This window comes from Dermochelys coriacea, chromosome 6, assembly GCF_009764565.3.
Source record: "Dermochelys coriacea isolate rDerCor1 chromosome 6, rDerCor1.pri.v4, whole genome shotgun sequence".
Lineage (NCBI taxonomy): Eukaryota > Metazoa > Chordata > Testudines > Dermochelyidae > Dermochelys > Dermochelys coriacea.
Genome location: NC_050073.1, coordinates 23,798,097 through 23,820,383, shown reverse-complemented (window position 1 = coordinate 23,820,383; position 22,287 = coordinate 23,798,097). Strand labels below are relative to the sequence as shown.

The following is a 22,287-nucleotide window of genomic DNA, read 5'->3' as shown; positions in this document are numbered from 1 at the left end:
TTTTATATCATCTTTGCAATTCCTATGTTTTTTCAACTGTTCTAGTTCTTTGTCTCTAAGTTTGATCTCAACCTCTTCCCTCTTCTCTTCCAGTTGTCACAGTTTTTGCCTTCCTCGTGCTGATCTTCAGTCCAAATTTTATGCATTCCTAATCTACCTTGGCAGTTATTCTCTGTAACTCTTCCTTGGGACAATGCTATGAAATCAATATCCTCTGGGAATCTAAAGGTGATTCACTATCCTCCCACATGAAATAAAAGGAGTCATATTATCTCTCAGTGCTAAACAATACTGCTTCCAGTATCAACTTGAACAAATCTAGCTAAAGCGTGCATCCTTGTCTCACTCCTTTGGTTATCCTGAACCTTTCTATCAGCTTCTTGTCTACTCTTACTGCACTCATTGACTTTCTATAGATGTTTTCTACCAGCTTGATCAATTTCTTGGGAATGCCATATATTCTCAAGACTTGTCATAATCTTTTCTGCCAAATGCTATCAAGGGTCTCAAGTTGTTAGAACACAACCAAATTCGTTCTATCTCCTTCTCTGATATCTGTCTCATCACAAACAGCTGACTTTTTATACTTTTTATACTTCATCATGGTCTAAATCTGGCCTGTTCCTCTGTAAGCGATGGAGTCACTCTTTTCAGGGCTAATGACCTATCAAGTGAAGTAAAAGAAAACTTCACTAGTAAAAACTAGAAAGAAAACTAGTAAGGGAGTCACAGTCAAGAACTACAACTATTGCTTTAGTTATCCAAAGCCAGACGTCACTAACAATCTACTCTTTTCAGACCTTCCAAAACTGTACTGCTCATTTTTAAGCATTTTCTAAATGAGTCTTCTTAGGCAGAAAAGACTTTCCTTGAACGATATGCAAGTCTTTAACCTCATCTTGGCTCAATTTACCCATCTCAAAAAGCAGGGACAATAATACTTACCTACCTGACAGATTGCTGGGAAGTTTAATCAACATTTGTTAGAGGGGGTGAGGTCCTCTCTTGAAAAGTTCAAGTATTACTTCCTCTGCAGAGATATTACATACAGATGAATTAAGATATATTTCTCATAACAAATCTTCACACTACTTAGTAAAAAAATATATGAGTGACAAAGTGAAACTCTCATGGATCAGAATTAATTGTGCACACTGGGCTAGCCATATTAAAGTTATCAAATCATACAATGATATTACAGATCGCTAGTGAACTTCACGTAACTAAAGCTTAGATGAGAACAAATCACACTCATACAGTTTAAGGCGGGAAGGGACAGCCAGATCATCTAGTCTGACCTCCTATATATCATAGGTCACCATCGCCATCCTGCACCTGAACACTAAACCCAACAACAAAAATTTGACAAAAATTTTACAGCCCATAAGTGACTAGACTATTATGTGCCACAAACAGAAAACAGGAAAGACCGAGGTGTACCAGTACCCGAGGCTCCTGAAATGGGATGGAAATAATCAATTATGTGAGATTATACTTAGATTAACCTGGCAAGTGACCCAAATCCACATGCTGCTGAGGAAGACAAAAATCCCCCAAGGCCACTGCCAATATAACCTGTAGGGAAATTCCATCCTAATCCCACATATAGCAATCCATTAGACCTTGAGCATGTGAGCAAGAACCAGCCAGCCAAGCACCTGAGAGAGAGAATGTTTGGTGCCACCTCAGAGTCCTGGCCCTCCCCGTCCAGTATCCTATCTCCAGTCCTGGTTATCCCTGACGCTTCAGAGAAGGTTATAATAAAAAAAGGGGAAACACTCCCAGAATACATGAGGGGGCAGCGGCGGGCAGGAAATGCCTTTCTGATCCCCGCCAGTGGCTGATTAAAACCCTGAAGCATGATCTTTTAGGAACATAAGACATAAACCAGAAGTGAACCCAAGGGCTCTTGAGCCTTAACTCCCTACATGACAATCAACGCTGTCATACAATTACATGCATACATTTCTCCAGCGCTTTCTTAAAACTCATTGAGTTGGTTGCCCCACAACTCCTACTGGGATGCTATTCCCATCCCTCTGATCCATTTATTATTGCACCAAAGTGTACTTTAGCTAAAACAGCTCTTCATCTGTGGGAAATGCTGAGTATCAGATGTTTAGAAATGTGTGCCAAGTAATGGAAAATAACAGTACAAGAGGCGGGGGCTGCGGGTGGCAAGTTGAAGGACTAAACTTTGGCTGAACTAAGGACTAATGAGATAAGCAGCACCTGAGAGTCTTTACCACCACAAGATAATGGGACCCAAAGATAAGAATGATGAGAACATTGGGTGATAAATAACAGAAAAGGAATAAACAAGTGCTGTATATATATATGGCTGTGGGAAGGGAAATAAAGTGCTTTTTACCAGCAACTGTGTCAGTTGTCCTGTAAGCCAGCCTGCTAGCAGCAACAAATGGTGACCCCGACGTGATAGAATCTGTGAATTTGATACCACGGACAGAGGAAGAAATAGCAGGGACGCCGCTGCCGGTGTCCTCCGTTGGGGTGAGGAACCGGGACGCCCAACTGAGGCGGGAGGAGCTCCCACTGAAAGGTGAGCGGTGGGGAATATCTCTCATAATGAAGGGCAGCATCAGCAGATGAGCAGGCTGTGTTTAAGGTCTTAAGCAATCTGCTTAATAACCAGGGAGAAAAATTTTCCCAGAAGCTCTTCAAAAATGCTTCGGTGGGGGAAAGCGATGGGGTGTCCTGGTAATGCAAAGAATGTGTTTGACTCCTCGGTGGTGGAAAACAGTGGGGGAAGACCTGTGGGACTTTGTGGGGGTCGGAAATAAAGAAGCTGCTGCCTTGAGCCCTATCTGGCGGACTGTTCATCGAGCCGTTACCACCGCAGCGGCTCAGGCAGGGGGCGCGTATTGCATTACGCGAAGGCATTAGAATCATCAGTGAAAGGGGCCTTCACGGTAGGAGCGAAAGACTTTTTTGGTAAAACAACGCCTATGATTCCTTTGGCGCCGTTGGACCCCAGTGAGGTACCGTTGCCCTTGAAGGATGACGACTCAGATCGGGGCGAACCGATGGCCGTGGATCAGCCTGTGTCGGGTGAATTGTCATCGGGCAATCCAGAGAACCCGTTACAAGGGGGGTCAGGATTGCCGCCCGCGGTTGTGCCACCAGCCCCTCCCCGACACGTTTGGATTACTGACTTGCCTAAAACTGGAGAGTTTGATAACTTGACGCAGGACCAGATAATTCGGTGGTTTATATAAGGAAGGTATTGCAGCTCAACAGATGATGGATGAGCTGGATAGAAAGGAAAACAGACCGCAAGGATCGTCATGATCGCATCTGCTACAACAGCTTCAAGAGCACGGCATACCTGACCCCTCACGTTTGCCCCATATTTGTAGGTTGTGTGGGTATTATGGTTGTACGGAGCACCTCACTCCCAAGGGAGAGTTGCGACCGACAGCAGAGGAAGAATATCGCAAAATTTATGCCCCCGCTACGCAACTGGTTCGACCAAAAGTGAAACCTCCGCCGCCTACGTATTCTTCAATTGGACGAGGGCAAGAAGAACGGGGGACGGGGGTGATTTGGAGGGATGGGGGGGGAGGAGCGGGATCTCCTGACCCAATTAAGCGCTGGCATGGATTGATAAAGGATGCTATAATTGAAGGGGAATTTTTGGATGCCATGCCGGCTACTTTCCCGGTATCGGTATCAAGGGAGGGGGTTAAATCTTGGGTGCCGTTAGATTGGAAATTGATGAGGGAGGCTCAGAAAGCTATTGTGGCGTATGGCTTGAAAAAATCCGTATGTACAAGCATTATTAGAATAAATATTCTTGGGGCAAGCGATGTGTCCCTTTGACGCCCAGAAATTTGCAGACATGTGTTAACACCCACACAGAGATTATTATGGAAGGATTCATGGAGAAAAAAGGCTGAGCACGCGGCAGTACTTAATTTTAGATAGACCCCGGGACGACCCTCTCCAGGTAGCATCAATAGACATGTTGGTTGGGACAGGGGCGATTTGAAAAGCCTCAGCTACAGGCGCGATTGGTACCCAAATATTACAACAGTCTCAGCTTTTAGCATTGGAAGCATTCAAAGAGCTCCCTGTTTGGGCACCCCTTCACCTCCCTATTGAAAGTCACGCATGGGAGTGGGCGAATCTTTTGCCCTCTTTTTGGACCGCCTAAGGACGGCATTGGATAGGGGCCCCTAATTTAACACCAGACGCCAGATCAGCATTGGGGGTAGATTTAGCCCTTCAAAATGCTAACCCACGTGTAAGAAGATTTGGTGACTTTACCAAAATCGGCCTCCCTAGTCGACATGATTGAAGCCTGCACTCGTGCTCCTTTGGTGGAGGAGGAGGGTAATGCAAAGATTCATGCACGCGCCTTGGCGGTAGCCTTGAATACCTCCAAGTCGAATTGGCGTAGAGGAAGGGAGGGGGGCGTGTTATTATGTGTGGAAAGATGGGTCATTTAAAACGGGATTGCCCAAGAAAAGAGGTCAGACTAAAGCCCTTTTTGTATTTGGGACTTCAGATCACTGACTGCACGTACGCCCCCAGCAGTTGAAAATCTCTCCTCATGTGCGCACACTGTATGATGCACAGAAACTGCTAGTGAACTGCAATGGCTTCGTCCCCTTTGTGGCATCACAAATCAGGATATAACTCCTCTTCTTCCTTATTAGAAGGGGGGAGAGCCCCTGGAAATAAACAACAACTGTCGGTACTACAGAAGCAAGCATTACAACGAATAGGACAGAAGGTGGGGGAGGGTTATTCCGGGAGATATCGGGAAAACTTACCCTTTGTGGTAGCGGTCTTTAGCCTAGATGCAGTATTGGAAGCGCTATTATTTCAGTTGGATACACGGGATAAAGACCCCCTAGTCGGTTTGGAATGGATATTTCCACCGTGTAAAAATGTGCGTACGGTAACTTCCAGAATTAAAGCAATAGCCATGCTAATTCCGGGCAAGCGCGGAAAAGAGTAACTGTAATGACAGGAATTGATCCGCATCAGATTTTGTTGCCATTTTCAAAAACGATGATTACACATCTGTTGATGTATAACACTGTGTCTGCTGTTGCCCTAGCAAATTATCAGGGACAATTAAGTTGTCATTACCCTCCCCACCGCCTGTTTTCTTCCCCGTTGCAGTTGGAAAAACACCTTATGAGACAGGAGAATCCAGTGACAGGAATAACAGCATTTACCGATGTGGCGGGGCAAACAGGGAGAGCAGGGGTAGTCTGGTGGAATGGACATACTTGTGCCCATATGTCATCATCCCAAAGAAATTGGCAGTCACACCATGCTTGCAGCTTATGCCAATTTGTCTTCACAGTATTCGAATATGGCAAATTGGGGCCCCACCAATTACTCCTTGCCCCCTGGGGCCCTATCTTTACATACCCCGTACCCAGCCGGGGCAGATAATGTAACATGTGCGCGAGTGGTTAATTGCACAAGCGCAAAGGTACCCATGGGCTGCCAAACCGTAAGTGCCCCCCTTTTGAATTGTACTAATGCGATTAATGTTTCTTTTAATTATGGACATATTATTTTGCCGTCTGGTTGGTTTTTTACCTGCGGCGAACGAACCTTTAGTTATATTCCTGCCAATCTAAGTCATAAGACCTTGTGTTGTCTTAGCCGAATGACCCTTTTGTTGCCCGGAAAGAATCAGCAGCAAAATCGGCGAAGCACGGCCCTGCAAAATACGTGTTCCGCCGATGTTACCTTATATAGTCACTCAGAATATTTGGCTTTGCTGAATGCTGTTGCAAGCATTCCTGGCTTTGCAACTTATTATATGGTGCAAACTTTGAATGCATTAGCTTGTTTTGCTGTTAAAGCGCTTAATGCTACATCACAGGCAATTGCTCTTTTAAGTATGGAACAACAGAAATTAAGAGATGCCATTTTAGATAATCGAGCTGCGATTGATTTTCTATTGCTTAAGCATCCCTGGTGTTGCTATTATGGAAAATGCTTTTAATTTAGAGAAATTAGTGTGTTGGAGTATTAAACAGTTTAATCTAATTTTTGAAATATTAACTGAGTTATTAATCGATGTAGATAGCATTTGCCATGCAGTTTTATATAATAATGCTGCGAGTGAATTTTTGTTATTAGCACATGGACACGGATGTGAAGATTTTGAGGGTATGTGTTGTGTTAATTTGTCAGATCATTCTCACTCTGTTCATGAATTATTTGCAAAGTTGGAACACAGTGTGGATAACATCATTGCAGCGCACTCTTTTGTTGATTGGTGTCTGTGTTGGTGTGATTTGTGATTTCGGGGGACCTCCCCCGCTCGCCATGAGTTTTCAAAAATAATGGTCAATGGCTCTGCAATCACATCAGCCAATTCCCTCAGCTTCCTCGGATGCATTAGATCTGAATCCATCATGCACCTCAATCAGTTTTGTAAGGACACTGAACAGCCAATTCTTTCTGTAGACTGTGTTCCCAATGGAATCCCCTGCAGCCTCCTTGTCCTCATCATCACTAGAATGTGGCGAAGGGTGCCGGTCCATTTTTCAGAAATCCAGCAGGATCTCTGGACCAGAAGCTTTCCAGCAATCCTGATTCTCTAGAAATAGAGATGACCAGGGAGTGACTCCAGGCAAGAGCCAGCAGCATCCCTGTCCCCACCAAACCGTGGAAGGGTCCCCCACAGCCACCACCTGTGTCCCCTTCCCCACCACAACATGAACTCCTTATCCCACATAGCACTGATTCCTCCTTCCAACCCATCTACTCTCTCTAAGCCCAGGTCCCTACCCCACCTGGAACCCCCTGCACAGGGCACCAGTTCCCCTGACCTCCGCCCATGTATCTAGACTCCACAGCACACACAACCCACAAGGAACAGGCTTCCCCATCCCACGTACCCAGACCACACACACCACAAGGAGCACCAGCTCCTCCACCCCAGGTACACAAGCCCCACAGCACACACACCCCAAGAAGTACCAGTTCCCCCACCTTACCCAAGCAGCCACTGGTCTGGGAGTGCTGGGCCGGGGCACGCGACTCCGCCCATCGCATGGCAAGGCAGAGGCATGGTGTGTGGGGGGGGCACCCAGAGTGAGCGCAGTCTGCTCCCTCCACTCCTGCTTGGGGGCTCAGCTCCTCACGCCGCTGTGGGGATGGGAGCAGCTTCTGAATCAGCCCCAGCTGGACTCACTGCTCAACTGCACACACCCACCCACTTCTAAAGGCCCTTCCCCCAGCCTTGTGGGAGGGACCGCTGGACCCGGGATCCAAATGAATTCTTGGGACAACTAAGGAACAACCGGGACAGGAGTGGAGGCCACAGGTTCAGAACTAGGGATCCAGAGGATGACACCAAGCAGAGAACCCCAGACAGCACCCATTGCACTTCAAAGCTGTCTAAGGAGCCAGCAGACGCTGCCCAGAGGAACTTTGCCTGGATGTGTGAGACCAGGGAGGAGTGGAAATAGGCCCCACAGTCACAGAGTACTCCCTTGTCTAGCATCCTCATCCTGGTGTTGTAATGGACACTTGGACCAGTGCCAGCAGGAGGCTGATGAGGAGGTCTCACAACTTCATGGGGCCATAGAAAGGTGTGACTATATGAAGAGAGGTGGGGAAAAGTGCATCCAGAACGACAACAGGAGGCTCTGGAGGAGCCAGAATAGGGTCTGCAACCTGGCACATATGAGATAAGCATGTGCCAGTTTCTGCTTCACGCCACAAAAGGGGTAGATGTCAGGAGTGGGGGTGAACCATGCCAGGTACACACCCGTGCTCCTGGCTCCATGAGGGAGCCGGCAACCGGTATCACCAGTGGGATGTGGGACAGGAGTGGAGATTCTCAACAGTGTATATACCTGTCTCCTGTATTTTCCACTCCATGCATCTGATGAAGTGGGTTTTAGCCCTTGAAAGCTTATGCCCAAATAAATATGTTAGTCTCTAAGCTGCCACAAGTACTCCTCGTTGGTTTTGCTGACACAGACTAACACAGCTACCACTCTGAAACCTAAGATTCCTCTGTTTTTAAGTGAAGATGTTAGGTTTAATGTACGACCAGAAACCTCTAATGAGACTGCAGTCAGCTGCCAGGTAACTATCCAAAGACTGGGAAGCACACAGCCAGAAAACACTGGTTTCATTTGAATTTGCTTTTGTGCTTCTCCTTTCCTTTCCTTTCTTTTTGACTTCAAGTTGTGAGCATTGAGCCTTTTAACCCCTATAATTTCTCCAGGTTTTTATCAATGTACGTTAACTGGTTTTGAACTTAGTTTTGCCACCCCTGTCTGATGCTGTTTCCACTCACTTCTGCTCTTCGGCAACAATGGGAAATTTCATCCAGTGATGTCTGTGATCCAGCCTTTCTAGCCTGACCTGAGACAGAACAGCTGTTCTACCCACCTGACAACAATAAATATATACTTTTAAAACATAAGCACCATTACTGCTTATTAAAGTGGACCCAGACTCCCAGCCCCGTAGAAAAAAGTGTTCTCATCTTTTCATTTAAAATGTCAACTTTCCTCCTAACCTACCAGATAAATTTCTGTTTTTGCCATGATACCTAACTCTTTGTAAGGTGGTTTTTATGCCCACAACTCATTAGCCAAATAGGATGGTCTTATGGTTAGAGGACTGGACTCCATTCCCAGCTCTGCTATAGACTCCCCTGTGATGTTAGGCAAGTCAATTAACATCTCTCAGATCCCTGTCTGTAAAATGGGGACAACACTAAAAAGGAGAATTTTCATAATGGATGACAATAGTCCAGTGGCCAGTGCCCGCTGCTTCACAGGAATACGCAACAAATCAAGTAAAGATCAATCATTAAATAATCTGGAAGATTCTTCCAAACCCGGGGCAGTGAAGGGTTACCTTTGTCCCCGAATCATGAAGATTTGAATGTATATTGCTTTTATCCTTTCTAATGTAGCTGAGGATGTTTGTTCATTCACCAGAAATTTAAAGGTTTTATTTATTGTCGTTTTGCACAGCTGGTAGAAAAATGGAACCATTGTAAAGTATTACAGGCTGCATTAGTATTTCGAGGGAAGGCCCTCTGGTCTGTAGCGGTTTGGGTCTCCTCCACTTCTGCCCCATGCATTTGCCTCCTGGTCTTGACGTGTGTCTTCGGCTCCTCTGCCACTAACGTCACTCTGCCAACCTTCCCTAGCATCACTGGAAAGAGGAAACAAAGGTTATCTTAGACAGTTTATAGTTAAATCTCAATAACTAAATTATTTACTTTTCACTTTTTCCCTACACTTTACTGCCTAATTTTCCATAAAACTGAGGACATGCACAAATACCTCCCCAACAGAAGTAATTCCAATAAAATACATTAGCTTGCCTACCTTTTCACACACAAACACAGACACAAATCTTAGCTTGTGTGTGAATAGCATCGGTCATCCCAGAAGTGCATCAGATGTCCACCAGTTGTGAATTAAAAGCTTTCCCGTTACTTGCCTTCACTAAGTTCTGTTCACGCCTCATAAGCTCCTTTGTATTATAGTAATCACATTGAACAGATTGAAACAAATTGAACACATTGAAAAACAATCCTTGTTAGAGGTCCACAAGTGAACCATTGATCATAGTTTTCTTGGATGAAATACCCAGGGCAATATGTACCGATTCTAGATTAAAGTGAGGTCCTGCAATTATTTAAGAGCCCTGTGGTGAACACATCGGCCTCCTGGCACATAGTAATGAGATCTGATATCTGAATATATCTAAATAGGTCAGCTCAGAAATCACCTTTACAACTCAAGAATGGGCACAGTCTTCACACTTAGCCAGTTCGGAGGTTAAATAAAAATGTCCTCACTTCAAATAGGACAATAACTAGTTATGAATTACAATGTATTTCATAGTTATTTGATTGCATAGCTCTTTACTGACATGTAACTCATAATCCAAATGAAATCCATTACCTAATAACTTCTGCTGCCCATTACCGCCAGGCCCTCTTTGGGCAGCATCATAATTCCCACGAGCATGGAAATATTTATCTGCATTTTTATAATTCGCCTCCCGCATGTCGCGGTATGCATGCCACATATCCCCAGCGCCTGGAGAAGAGAAAAAGGATTATAGAGACGCTGCAAATTTCAAAACAACACTTTGAGGTGATTCCACCCACATTCCTCTGAAGTAGTCAAGCACCATTCCCGTCACTTCACCACTGTGGCTTCCAAGTATAGTGCTTCTAGAGAAGGCAGAAAGGCTACTATATGTCGCTGAGTAATTCTGATTTTTTGGTGCTGTGGAAGATCTGACAAACCCAAAAAGAAAGTTTCTCATCTTTTAGTTTCAAATCAAAACCGATTTGTTATGGTTTTTCTCATCAAAATGAAAAAGAAAATTGTTCAGGTTGATTTGAATAGACATTTCTGCAGCAAAATGTCAGAATAGCTCACTGTGAAAATTACTAGTTTTGAAATTATTTTTTCCAGCCTAAACTATTTGCCAAATTTGAACAAAATTTGCCAAAAGTTGCAGTGTCCTGCTGAAATGCATTTTTGGTGAATTTAATATTTGCCCCCAAAAAATTGCCCAACTTTCTTTGGTACCCAGGACTCCCATTAGAGATACATGGATTTGCAGCCATTTATGCTATGTTATTAACTGAACCTTCCACCAGGTGACAGCTTTGGAAGAGGAAATGAAAGGGAGTTCCTTGAGAAGTATCTCATAAAAACATGGAATCTCCACAAAACCCTGTTGCAATATCTTTGGAGAATTCTTTATGGGCAAACAAACCCACAAATTTCTGTCAGTGATTTTCTAAGGGTCACCAGGACAATGGAGTAGAGGTGTGATTCCAATTTAGAAACATCAGTCTCCTTTAGGGCTTTGTTTACATACGGTTCTGCATCAATGTAACTAAATCTGTTTAGAAACCAATTTAGTTAAATCAATGCCACACTTAAATCCATTTAATCTAAATCCATTTAAGGCATTCTTAGGAGTGCCTATTCCAGGGTTTATCAGCAATTTAACTTACAATTTCTCAACGATTACACTAGAGACTATTGGGGACAAATTGGTGAGAATATTTAAGCTGTGAGTGTACAATGTGAGAACAAAAATATCTAATTTCATAGATGTGAACCTCTATCTACCACTATAGTTTAAAAAAAATACAACACTTCTTACAGCAAAAAGGAGAGATCAGAGAATATCAACCTAAAATAGAAGCATGAGGATATTTGGGCAAATAGGAGAGAATAACTAGAATCAAAGACTATGCTGAGTTGTTTCTTGAGACTAAATAAATCATAACAGTAGAAGACCTGGTGGTCCACTTAATTTGATCCACATCTCCATCCAGACAAGCCTATGATATCTCACTTACCTCCCTGATTGAGTAAAGCATCTCTGTTCAGGAAGGGTACTTAAGCACATGCTTAAACTTTCTTAAACAAGGATGAATTTAAGCTTGTGCTTAAGAATGCAAATAAAAGGTACCCATTAGTTCTCAATGTATTAATATGCCTCCAGATTTTACTAGACCCACTGAGATCCACATCAGGAAAGTGCAGAAGTTAAAGTCAGGACATGGTCAGCTGGGTGCACAGGTTGCAGTTAAACATGTTGCGAAATGTTAAGTCAATCATGTCTGGTGAAAATATCTGTTTAGTTATGATCCATAATTTCTACAATCTATGGCTCATACCTGCCAGCTGATTTGCTCTGGTTCAGCAGCCTTGTGCTTGGACTTCCAACGAGAGACCTAAAACTGCATTGCTTTAAGGGATCATAAAAAAATTCTAATGTATCGTTTTGTGAAGGAATGAGTAAATTTCTTATTTACCAGAATTTAACAAAAATTGTTCTAGAGCGCCTGTCTTTGGCTTGGCTTTTTATTCATTTATTAATTACTATACCATGCTGCCTGCACATAACTTTTGAGAACAGTTTGGAGGAAAAACATGCAGTGAGTAAAAAGCATACCTTTATAAGCATCCCTTATGAATGATCCAGCATCAGTGAACCAATTCTGGGCACTGACACATAGTACCAGGGACAACAACAACATGCAGTTGTAGAACTTCATAGTTCACTTCTTTAAGCTGTAATAGAAGGAGAATATATGTCTAAAAACTGGGCAGTCTTTTAAGGACTCCAGACATAATGTAAATTCGTCTTTTAACTGCTTTGGAACAGGTACATGGATCTTCAGGGTTGCACACAATTCAGAAGAGTTCCCAAAGTGATGATTTCTACTCAGAAAAATGAAATGCTCTCTGCCATCACAGCACCAGGCTGGGACATAAGTTGTAAAAATAGAAGTTTTCGTTTCTGCTTAAGTTTTTACATCATAAAAATCACCAGTTCTAAGACAAAAATTGAATACAAAACAAGGTAAAATGGTACAAATATGAAGTTTCCATATGGAATGAAACTTACCGCTGCTGTATTGCAAAGCCCCGGAAAAATGGAGTCCTTTCTGATGGAGTCTCACAAGAAAAATGGTACTATATTTATAGGAAGCCTTATTTCAAAGAGCAAATTGGAAATAATTTACAGAAACCTGACTAAACTCAAATTGGGCAATTCTTTGCTTATTGAATGCAAACAAACATTGCTTCTGTTGGGAATTTACTGCAATAAATTCCCTTATTTCTTCTTGAGCCTTCCTGATTTCAATTGGTCAATGTCTGTATTGTCTCTCTATAGAGCCAACGATCAATTACTTAACAAGTGCCTAATATGACGAAATGTCCATCATTTACTGGAAGTTGCAGGCAGTCACTTTTTCTGACTTGCTTCTAACTTTTTTTAATTAGTGAAATGAGTAATATTTTATGTGAGATTTTATGCAGAAGTTTTAAGTAATCATCTTGCATATACCATAAATGCAAAATAAGTTTTATCCTTATCTATAATTGTAATTGTAATGAGTACATCTCACAAGAGATGCCACAGGTAGCTGGAGAAGCCTTTGCCATCAGCTTGTTGGGGCATGAACCATCTCTTTGTCCTCTTTGTACAATGCATAACCAACGGATCCTGATCCATTGAGGCTATGTTAATAGAAATAAATAATAAAACTAAATTACTAGAGCTGGTCAGAAATGAGATCTCATCTTTGTAGACATTTTCATTTTTCCCTTTTAAATTTAGATGGAAGTTTGGCAAAATTTTGACCATCAGCAACTAGCTTTTATTACCACCATTATGACCTCAAAAGGGAGAAGTTAATTTGTCTGAATAGCGGTTAACTTATTGTGAGCTTTCTTGGCAAGATCTAAGCCATAAGCTAGATGCAGTTATATGAAGAGTTACAAAAATATCTTTTAATTCAAAATATTACCAGTGGATTGGAATCATCAGCTCTATCAGGAATTCAGAGTCCTTTGAAGTGTTTTCATCTATAATAAATAATCTGAACTATCAAAATTGTATTTAAATGAAGTAAATACGGTTTACATTCTCAGATCAGTGCATGGGCTATAATATCAGGTTTCAGAGTAGCAGCCGTGTTAGTCTGTATTCGCAAAAAGAAAAGGAGTACTTGTGGCACCTTAGAGACTAACAAATTTATTAGAAAAGGAGTACTTGTGGCACCTTAGAGACTAACAAATTTATTAGAGCATAAGCTTTCGTGAGCTACAGCTCACTTCGATGAAGTGAGCTGTAACTCACGAAAGCTTATGCTCTAATAAATTTGTTAGTCTCTAAGGTGCCACAAGTACTCCTTTTCTTTTTGCCAATACAGACTAACACAGCTGCTACTCTGAAATTTATTAGAGCATAAGCTTTCGTGAGCTACAGCTCACTTCATCGGATGCATTTGGTGGAAAAAACAGAGGAGAGATTTATATACACACACAGAGAACATGAAACAATGCGTTTATCATACACACTGTAAGGAGAGTGATCACTTAAGATAAGCCATCACCAGCAGCAGGGGGGGAAAGGAGGAAAACCTTTCATGGTGACAAGCAAGGTAGGCTAATTCCAGCAGTTAACAAGAATATCAGAGGAACAGTGGGGGTAGGGGGGGAGAAATACCATGGGGAAATAGTTTTACTTTGTGTAATGACTCATCCATTCCCAGTCTCTATTCAAGCCTAAGTTAATTGTATCCAGTTTGCAAATTAATTCCAATTCAGCAGTCTCTCGTTGGAGTCTGTTTTTGAAGCTTTTTTGTTGAAGGATAGCCACTCTTAGGTCTGATCGAGTGACCCCTAGAACCCCGACCTGGGGTATTCTATCTGCTACCCAAGATCCATAAACCTGGAAATCCTGGATGCCCCATCATCTCAGGCATTGGCACCCTGACAGCAGGATTGTCTGGCTATGTAGACTCCCTCCTCAGGCCCTTCTTTACCAGCACTCCCAGCTATCTTCGAGACACCACTGACTTCCTGAGGAAACTACAGTCCATTGGTGATCTTCCTAAAAACACCATCCTAGCCACTATGGATGTAGAAGCCCTCTACACCAACATTCCACACAAAGATGGACTACAAGCCGTCAGGAACAGTATCCCCGATACTGTCACGGCTAACCTGGTGGCTGAACTTTGTGACTTTGTCCTCACCCATAACTATTTCACAATTGGGGACAATGTATACCTTCAAATCAGCGGCACTGCGATGGGTACCCGCATGGCCCCACAGTATGCCAACATTTTTATGGCTGACTTAGAACAACGCTTCCTCAGCTCTCGTCCCCTAATGCCCCTACTCTACTTGCGCTACATTGATGACATCTTCATCATCTGGACCCATGGAAAAGAAGCTCTTGAGGAATTCCACCAGGATTTCAACAATTTCCATCCCACCATCAACCTCAGCCTGGACCAGTCCACACAAGAGATCCACTTCCTGGACACTATGGTGCTAATAAGGGATGGTCACATAAACACCACCCTATATCGGAAACCTACTGACCGCTATTCCTACCTACATGCCTCTAGCTTTCATCCAGATCATACCACTCGATCCATTGTCTACAGCCAAGCACTACGATATAACCGCATTTGCTCCAATCCCTCAGACAGACAAAAACACCTACAAGATCTCTATCATGCATTCCTACAACTACAATACCCACCTGCTGAAGTGAAGAAACAGATTGACAGAGCCAGAAGAGTACCCAGAAGTCACCTACTACAGGACAGGCCCAACAAAGAAAATAACAGAACGCCACTAGCCATCACCTTCAGCCCTCAACTAAAACCTCTCCAACGCATCATCAAGGATCTACAACCTATCCTGAAGGACGACCCATCACTCTCACAGATCTTGGGAGACAGGCCAGTCCTTGCTTACAGACAGCCCCTCAATCTGAAGCAAATACTCACCAGCAACCACACACCACACAACAGAACCACTAACCCAGGAACCTATTCTTGCAACAAAGCCCGTTGCCAACTCTGTCTACATATCTATTCAGGGGATACCATCATAGGGCCTAATCACATCAGCCACACTATCAGAGGCGCCTTCACCTGCATATCTACCAATGTGATATATGCCATCATGTGCCAGCAATGCCCCTCTGCCATGTACATTGGCCAAACTGGACAGTCTCTACGTAAAAGAATGAATGGGCACAAATCAGACGTCAAGAATTATAACATTCAAAAACCAGTTGGAGAACACTTCAATCTCTCTGGTCACTCGATCACAGACCTAAGAGTGGCTATACTTCAACAAAAAAGCTTCAAAAACAGACTCCAACGAGAGACTGCTGAATTGGAATTAATTTGCAAACTGGATACAATTAACTTAGGCTTGAATAGAGACTGTGTAATGACTCATCCATTCCCAAAGTAAAACTATTTCCCCATGGTACTTCTCCCCCCCCACCCCACCCCCCACTGTTCCTCTGATATTCTTGTTAACTGCTGGAATTAGCCTACCTGCTTGTCACCATGAAAGGTTTTCCTCCTTTCCCCCCCCTGCTGCTGGTGATGGCTTATCTTAAGTGATCACTCTCCTTACAGTGTGTATGATAAACACATTGTTTCATGTTCTCTGTGTGTGTGTGTATATAAATCTCTCCTCTGTTTTTTCCACCAAATGCATCCGATGAAGTGAGCTGTAGCTCACGAAAGCTTATGCTCTAATAAATTTGTTAGTCTCTAAGGTGCCACAAGTACTCCTTTTGTCTTTGGGCTATAATATGTAAAACTCCTATCGATTCTAGCTGGAAAATACAAGTAAATATCTGCTAGTTCAGGTCAGACTTTGTCCTCTAAAGTTTGTAAACTAAACAGCAGATCTTGTAAATGGTCAGTGTGGTTCTTATGGGAATGCAATCTGAATAAAGTCATCATGATTGGGAAGGTGTTGTGAAACAGTGCTAAATCAGTCCCGCTCACTAGCCCAACAGAATTCTATGACTTGTAAACACAACAGACTGTAGCTCTATTGTCCCTGCTTAATGCCCTGTTGACCAATCTGGCTTTGAGTTTTCTGGAAGCTTTTGAAAGTGTTTTGCCACCCCTGGCAGTCAACAGTAACAGCCTTGACACAAAATGACATATTAGGCTGAATCGTGTTATTTTCTTTTAATCTTACTCATTTTATTCCCATGAGCATCTACACTTTTCTCAACAAACTCCAACTAGTTTTGTAAAAAAGGGAAAGGTAACTCCTAGGTAGTGTTATCCTGGATAGCATTTACTACTTGTACTAACAAAGCTGTAGAGATTGAGAAGCTCAGTAGTCCCTGAACTACAACTGCATTTTCCCCTAGATGAACTGAACTATGATAAGTCTCCACCTTTGCTACCCAGAATTGTTTCCAATTCTGGTTTCAAGGGGCAGGAGAGAGCCATTTTGTTTCCTAAATTAAGTGACTCCATCTTTTTGAAAACCTTGCTGTAATGCATTAGTTTTTCAGACCCTCTATGATCTGCCTACCAGAGATACTGTACATCATCATTTAAAGTAGCGGTTGGTTGTATAGCTGGAGCTCTCCTAACAGCGGTATCTAAGGTTATTTAAATGTTTCCTTTAGCCCTCTTTTCATTCACTCAACATTCTGAAAACATTCAAGCTTCTGGACTGAAATTTTACAGGCCTGGTCTACACCCAAAAAGAAACATTTTTTTAAAAATTTGAAATGAAAATCAATTCCGTACATTTTGTCCTATTGTAACAAAAAAGCTTGAGGGGCAAAATAACTGGAGTTAACATTTGGTAAGAAAAAAGGAAGTTCTTTGTAACAATACTTTGGATTTGGCAGGCATGAGGGTTTAAGACTCTCAGCTTATCTTTAAGCACTGATTGGTCTTATTTTTTGGCCCTTTTTAACAGATTTCCTAAGGAAGAGTATGCTGCTGTGGCTAACTTTGCCATGCAGTATGCCAGGCAACTAACTTAGGACCTGCACAGTTAGAAGTGCAAACAGTATGAAGCAGAGTGCTGGTAATTTACAATATCATGCAGACAGCCCCTTAACATTCCTCAATGTTAAAAGCTTCATCTATTCCAAAGTTGTCCATTCAGTAATGTGCATAATCCAGTGAAATTCAAGGCTGTTCTTACAGAATAGGATTTCTTTTAAAAGCTTAAATTCCATAACTTTCTAAAGTTCTTAAATTTACACAGCAAAAATAAGATTCCACAGCTGTTTGCATTACAGTGTATATAATCACAGAGTTGAAAACACTCTCGAAGAATGCAATCATTTCTACAATCTTGTAAGAGGAGCAGAGAGTGATGTAGGTCCCTGGCCTCATTAACTGTACATCTTGTGTATAAACTATTTTCACAAACTGCATATGTGACTTACGGATTGTACACAGTGATATAAGTGTCACAGAGGTGTCTAAGGCATCAGAAAAAGTAGCGTAATATATAGTGTTACCAAAAGTTTGACAAAGTATTTGAGGGCGATATAGCGATGTATACATGCACATGGACAGTGTTAAGGCTGCACGTTCAATTTTAACGTTTACATTGAAATATACTGAAGTCAGGAAATGCCAAGTCTTTATTGCTCTGACTGGAGTTTTTTAAAAGGTGTTTGTGCAGGGAACACACCTGACACTGAGATCACATGCACCAGCCGCAGGTGCATTTACCCCTTGAATGGATATAGTCTTTTTCATCTACAAATCTCCAAGCATTTTACATAGGTGAGTAAGTATCTTCAGTTTACAAATAGAGAAACTGAGGCACAGAGAAGTAATAGATTAAAGGCCCACAGCACTCACTGGTAGAACCCATTTCTACTGATTCTCAGTAAAGTTGTCTTATCTATTGAGACCTACCACACCTCACTCAGAGGATATCCAAAAGGCTAGGCTTATTGTGGAAACTTGAAAGTGAGCCTGGGCATTCCAGTAAGACAGATTATTAGGGTATCTAATGAGGAAAGGTACAGTTTCAGTCACAGATCAAGAAAGACCTTTCAATTTGTCCAGCAGAGGACAGCTAAGCAACAAAATAAAGTGTGGTCCTCATGCTTGCAATATTTGACAGTTGGGCTCTTTTGTATATTTTTCCTCTGTTAAACAATGTACAAAAAAGTAAATTCACTTTGGTATTATTTAAACTACACCTCTTTTGGGGTTTGACCAACATATTTGGATTCATATCTTGACACGCAAACCCACTATTACTAGTAAACCAAGTGACAGGATTTCACAAAGTATTAGCCAATGTGGAAGAAAAATGCAATCTTCACTCTTGGGTTGTTTGTAACAAGTCAGAGACAGTTTATTCTAGAGCAATTGCAAGGGGGAGTGCGCGCACGGACAGGGATCCCCCCTTCCTAGGCAGGTCTCCGCCAGATAAACAATTAGGGCAAGCATTTATACCTTTTGTTGCATACAATAATGATCAACAGCCGTGTCTTGTTTATACATATTCCTTCCTGATATCTTACTTTTTTCAGCAGTTCCTGCTACAGTCTGCGTTCCATTCTTATCTAACAAACTCAAAACAGCATCCCTTACAGTCTTCCCACTCGCCCAGGCCCTGATTTAAAGTCTTGTGTTATTAGAGTTAGCTCTATTCCTAAGAAAACTAAGATGTCTGCGTTCAAATTTCCTTTATCCCTTTTTTCCACTTCCACACCAAAAAGGTTAAACACAAGTGTTAAATAGCTCATAACGTATCTGGGTGACGGACTTCCCTTTCTTATGCTTGCAAGTGTGCAACTGCCGCATTTCCAAGGATGAAGTCACAATGTGTTCACGTATCCTTCACATCTTATTCACGTATAAATAAGGAAATCAAGACTAAGTCTAAACACTTCTTTTTTATTGAAATCTCTTAAAGTTAGTTGAAACCATGACTACAAGTTCATTTTAGGTGCAATAAACCTAAATATTGTTGTAGAACTGGTTAATATGAACAGTGCTATGCAAAATGAAAAACAAGTTCTTTGACAGAAAGTTTGTGATATACTGTAAAAGTCAGCATTGTTAAATTGTGCGTTTTAAAATAAAGGTTATTATGTACACAAAGCTTTCAGCTGTTTATCCTCTAAACTGAAGAGATTTCACTAGACTTTTGACAAAGAGCACTGGTTATATATTTTCCTGAGACAGATGATTCTTCCACTTATATAAATCTCTACTTCTTTGAAGTGCTGTATAAAACTGAACTAATTAATTCTAACACCCACATGAGGTAGAAGTGTTCTCATTGTAGAGGTAGGGAAACACGCACAGAAAGGTAAAGTGATTTGTTCTAAGCCTCATGGCATATCATTACCAAAGTTAGGACGACAGAGGAGTACCTGACTTCCAATCCTTTTTACACTTACGATAAATAAGACATGGTGTGCCTGAAGGTATAGGATGGCACATTTGTGCTGTTTCCCAACTTCAGCTGAAAATCTCAACCCCAGGAAAAACTGAAGTTGAAAGAGGATGTTTTGTTGGCTTTTCAGAGACAGGAACCTTAAGGTTTGAAATTCCTGCCACTGGGCCTATTTCAGTAGACATTTATTCCCACACCAGAAGAGCTATGAAACACTCCACCATAAGGGGGTGACTTGTACTAACAATTGAGACAAAGAGGTTACCTATCCAACTGTAGTTTTATCTATCAGACCAAACTTCACAGATAAAACTAACATTGACCAAAAATAATTAAATTTTAAATAAACAAAACCTTTAATTTGGAATGCAGCAAACAATGGAGACAAAACTATATACATAAAACATATAAAGGCTCTTATTTTAAAGGGATACTGTCAAATTTACTCACAAAATGTTGGTGTACAAGGGAAAAAAATGACAATTTTTTTTTTATACGGAGTTAGTTCTTTGGGGTTTGACTACTGCCTAAATATTATAGGATTGTGCTAGTGAATGAGGCTCTAAATTGAAATAAGCTAAAACCAAAAATAAATCTCACTAGTCTGTTTTCACAATCTAAGCTCTAGGAAGTTCACAGAGTAAGTAGAATAGGTATAAAGGTAGTTTTTGCAAATGATTAAGTAAAATTGGGTGTTTTAAATATTCAGTTTTAATAATCTAATGGTTATCTTAACAGAGGTAAAGGTTTTTAAAAAATATGATTCTTAACTTGACAGCCTCCCTTTAAAATACTTTTTTTTAAAGGCAGTTACATCATTTCTTCCAAAAAGATCAAAAATCAGTTACAAAATATTGACATCTAAAGATATGTTCATTGTGCGGTAATTTATCTGAAAATGACCTCATGACAGATTCATACAATTTACGAATGCTGTGTTTTCACTTCTTTTCAGTGGTCTATTAATAAATGAGTATTTCAAAGATTTAATGCATATTTCAACACTATGCAATGAATACCCCATAACATTATTTTACATAGCTCTTAAGATAAAGATGTAGCTATTCCAAGAAATAAATCTAAAGAATAGATATTCTATACAATCAAGGAAAAATCTGCATTCTTGCATGGATTCACTGCAGCTATCGGCAAAAGTGAATGTCAGAAGGGGAAAACTGTTTGGGTGAGTCTTAACGTTTACCAGCAGGGGCTGCTCATGCTCGCAGTATACACAGAATTAATCTGTTTGAAATTTACATCTTAACCAACCTACAGAAAAGCAGCTGAAGGCAAAATACACTATTTTCAAACATAATTTAATGTTCAAAAGACTGTACTTTTAACTAACTGTTTTAATTCATGCAGAGTTATTACCAAGTTCATTCAAGCACTTTAATCCTATTGTAAAAAAACCAAATCTGTTAGACACTTGTGGTCTTAATTTCAACATAAACATTGGAGTATTTCAATTTAACAATTTCTAAAACCTGTTTTAGAAGCACGTTTTAAACTATTTAGGAAGAGCTGTAGAAGAAAACCTAATTCAGGTGCTATTTTCATGCAGTGTGGCTGCATACATTATTGTGTGGACAAGAGTTTGTTTCTTTAAGAGGTGACGAAACTTAAGAGGCAATTTAATATAGAAGATGCACAGTACACAACTTCATTTCAGTGTTTCCTGGAATATTTGCTATGCCTGCTGAGACCACAGAAAACGGTCACACCTTTCCAACATGGACTGTATCAGGGCTCTACAGACAAAAGAGAAAAAACAAACAAACAAATGTATTAGTTACCTAATTTGCTGGAAACCAGCTTTTAGAAAGAGTTTAAACTGGCTGATGCAGTGATAAATACGATTCAGTTTCAGAGAGAGCCCTATCATGCCCCGTCTTTAAAGATTTTTCACTGACCTGAATAGACAGCATGAATGACAAACCGTAAATAATAGAAAATAGAAGATACTAGGGGTTTTTTATTTATTTTATATTTTATTTAATGCTAGTATTTAAGGCTTCCTAGATTCCAGGTCTTCACTCTTGCTTGAAACCACCCCTCAGGATGGTGTAACAGAGATTGCAATAGGATCTTTTCAAGTGCCATCTTCTAGAACTTAATTCACTTAATTCCAAAACCTCTTATGTTTTTCCATGCATGCTTTTTTTTTTTCATAAAGGGAGTTAAACAGTGTATTTGCAGGTGAACTACTTCAACAGCAACAGCTGCAGTGTAAGTAGACTCTCAAATTCCAAATACTGTAATGTCTCATTGAACTATTACAGCATTTATGAAGCAGCCATCAGAGCAGTCTAGCTCTAGGAGGATGAAGTACAGGTCAGGAGTTTCCGAGTTCTTCAGCAGTGGACTTTTGATAGTTTAGTCATTTATCCTCCCCTCCCCCATCCTTTTTTTAAACATTTATTCTGAATATATTTTCTGTTAATACATTTTTCATTTTTAAGCTACAGATCTCAAATATACCTCTTAAATTGGGGACAGAAGTATTTTCAGGTAGTTTTACTACTCTGTAACACTGTTTAAACTCTTG

General features: G+C 41.2%; 1 protein-coding gene and 1 pseudogene across 1 annotated transcript in view; both read right to left on the bottom strand.

Annotated features, from left to right (window-relative positions):
• Nucleotides 1-8,970: 8,970 nt before the first annotated feature.
• Nucleotides 8,971-19,072, bottom strand: LOC119857158 (annotated as a pseudogene).
• Nucleotides 19,073-19,218: 146 nt separating this feature from the next.
• Nucleotides 19,219-22,287, bottom strand: part of HPS5 (HPS5 biogenesis of lysosomal organelles complex 2 subunit 2) — a 41,419-nt gene continuing 38,350 nt past the window's right edge. The window contains 1 exon segment of the mRNA XM_043517582.1: nucleotides 19,219-21,490. Within this exon segment, the coding sequence (XP_043373517.1) occupies nucleotides 21,430-21,490 (61 nt within the window). The 3' untranslated portion in view covers nucleotides 19,219-21,429.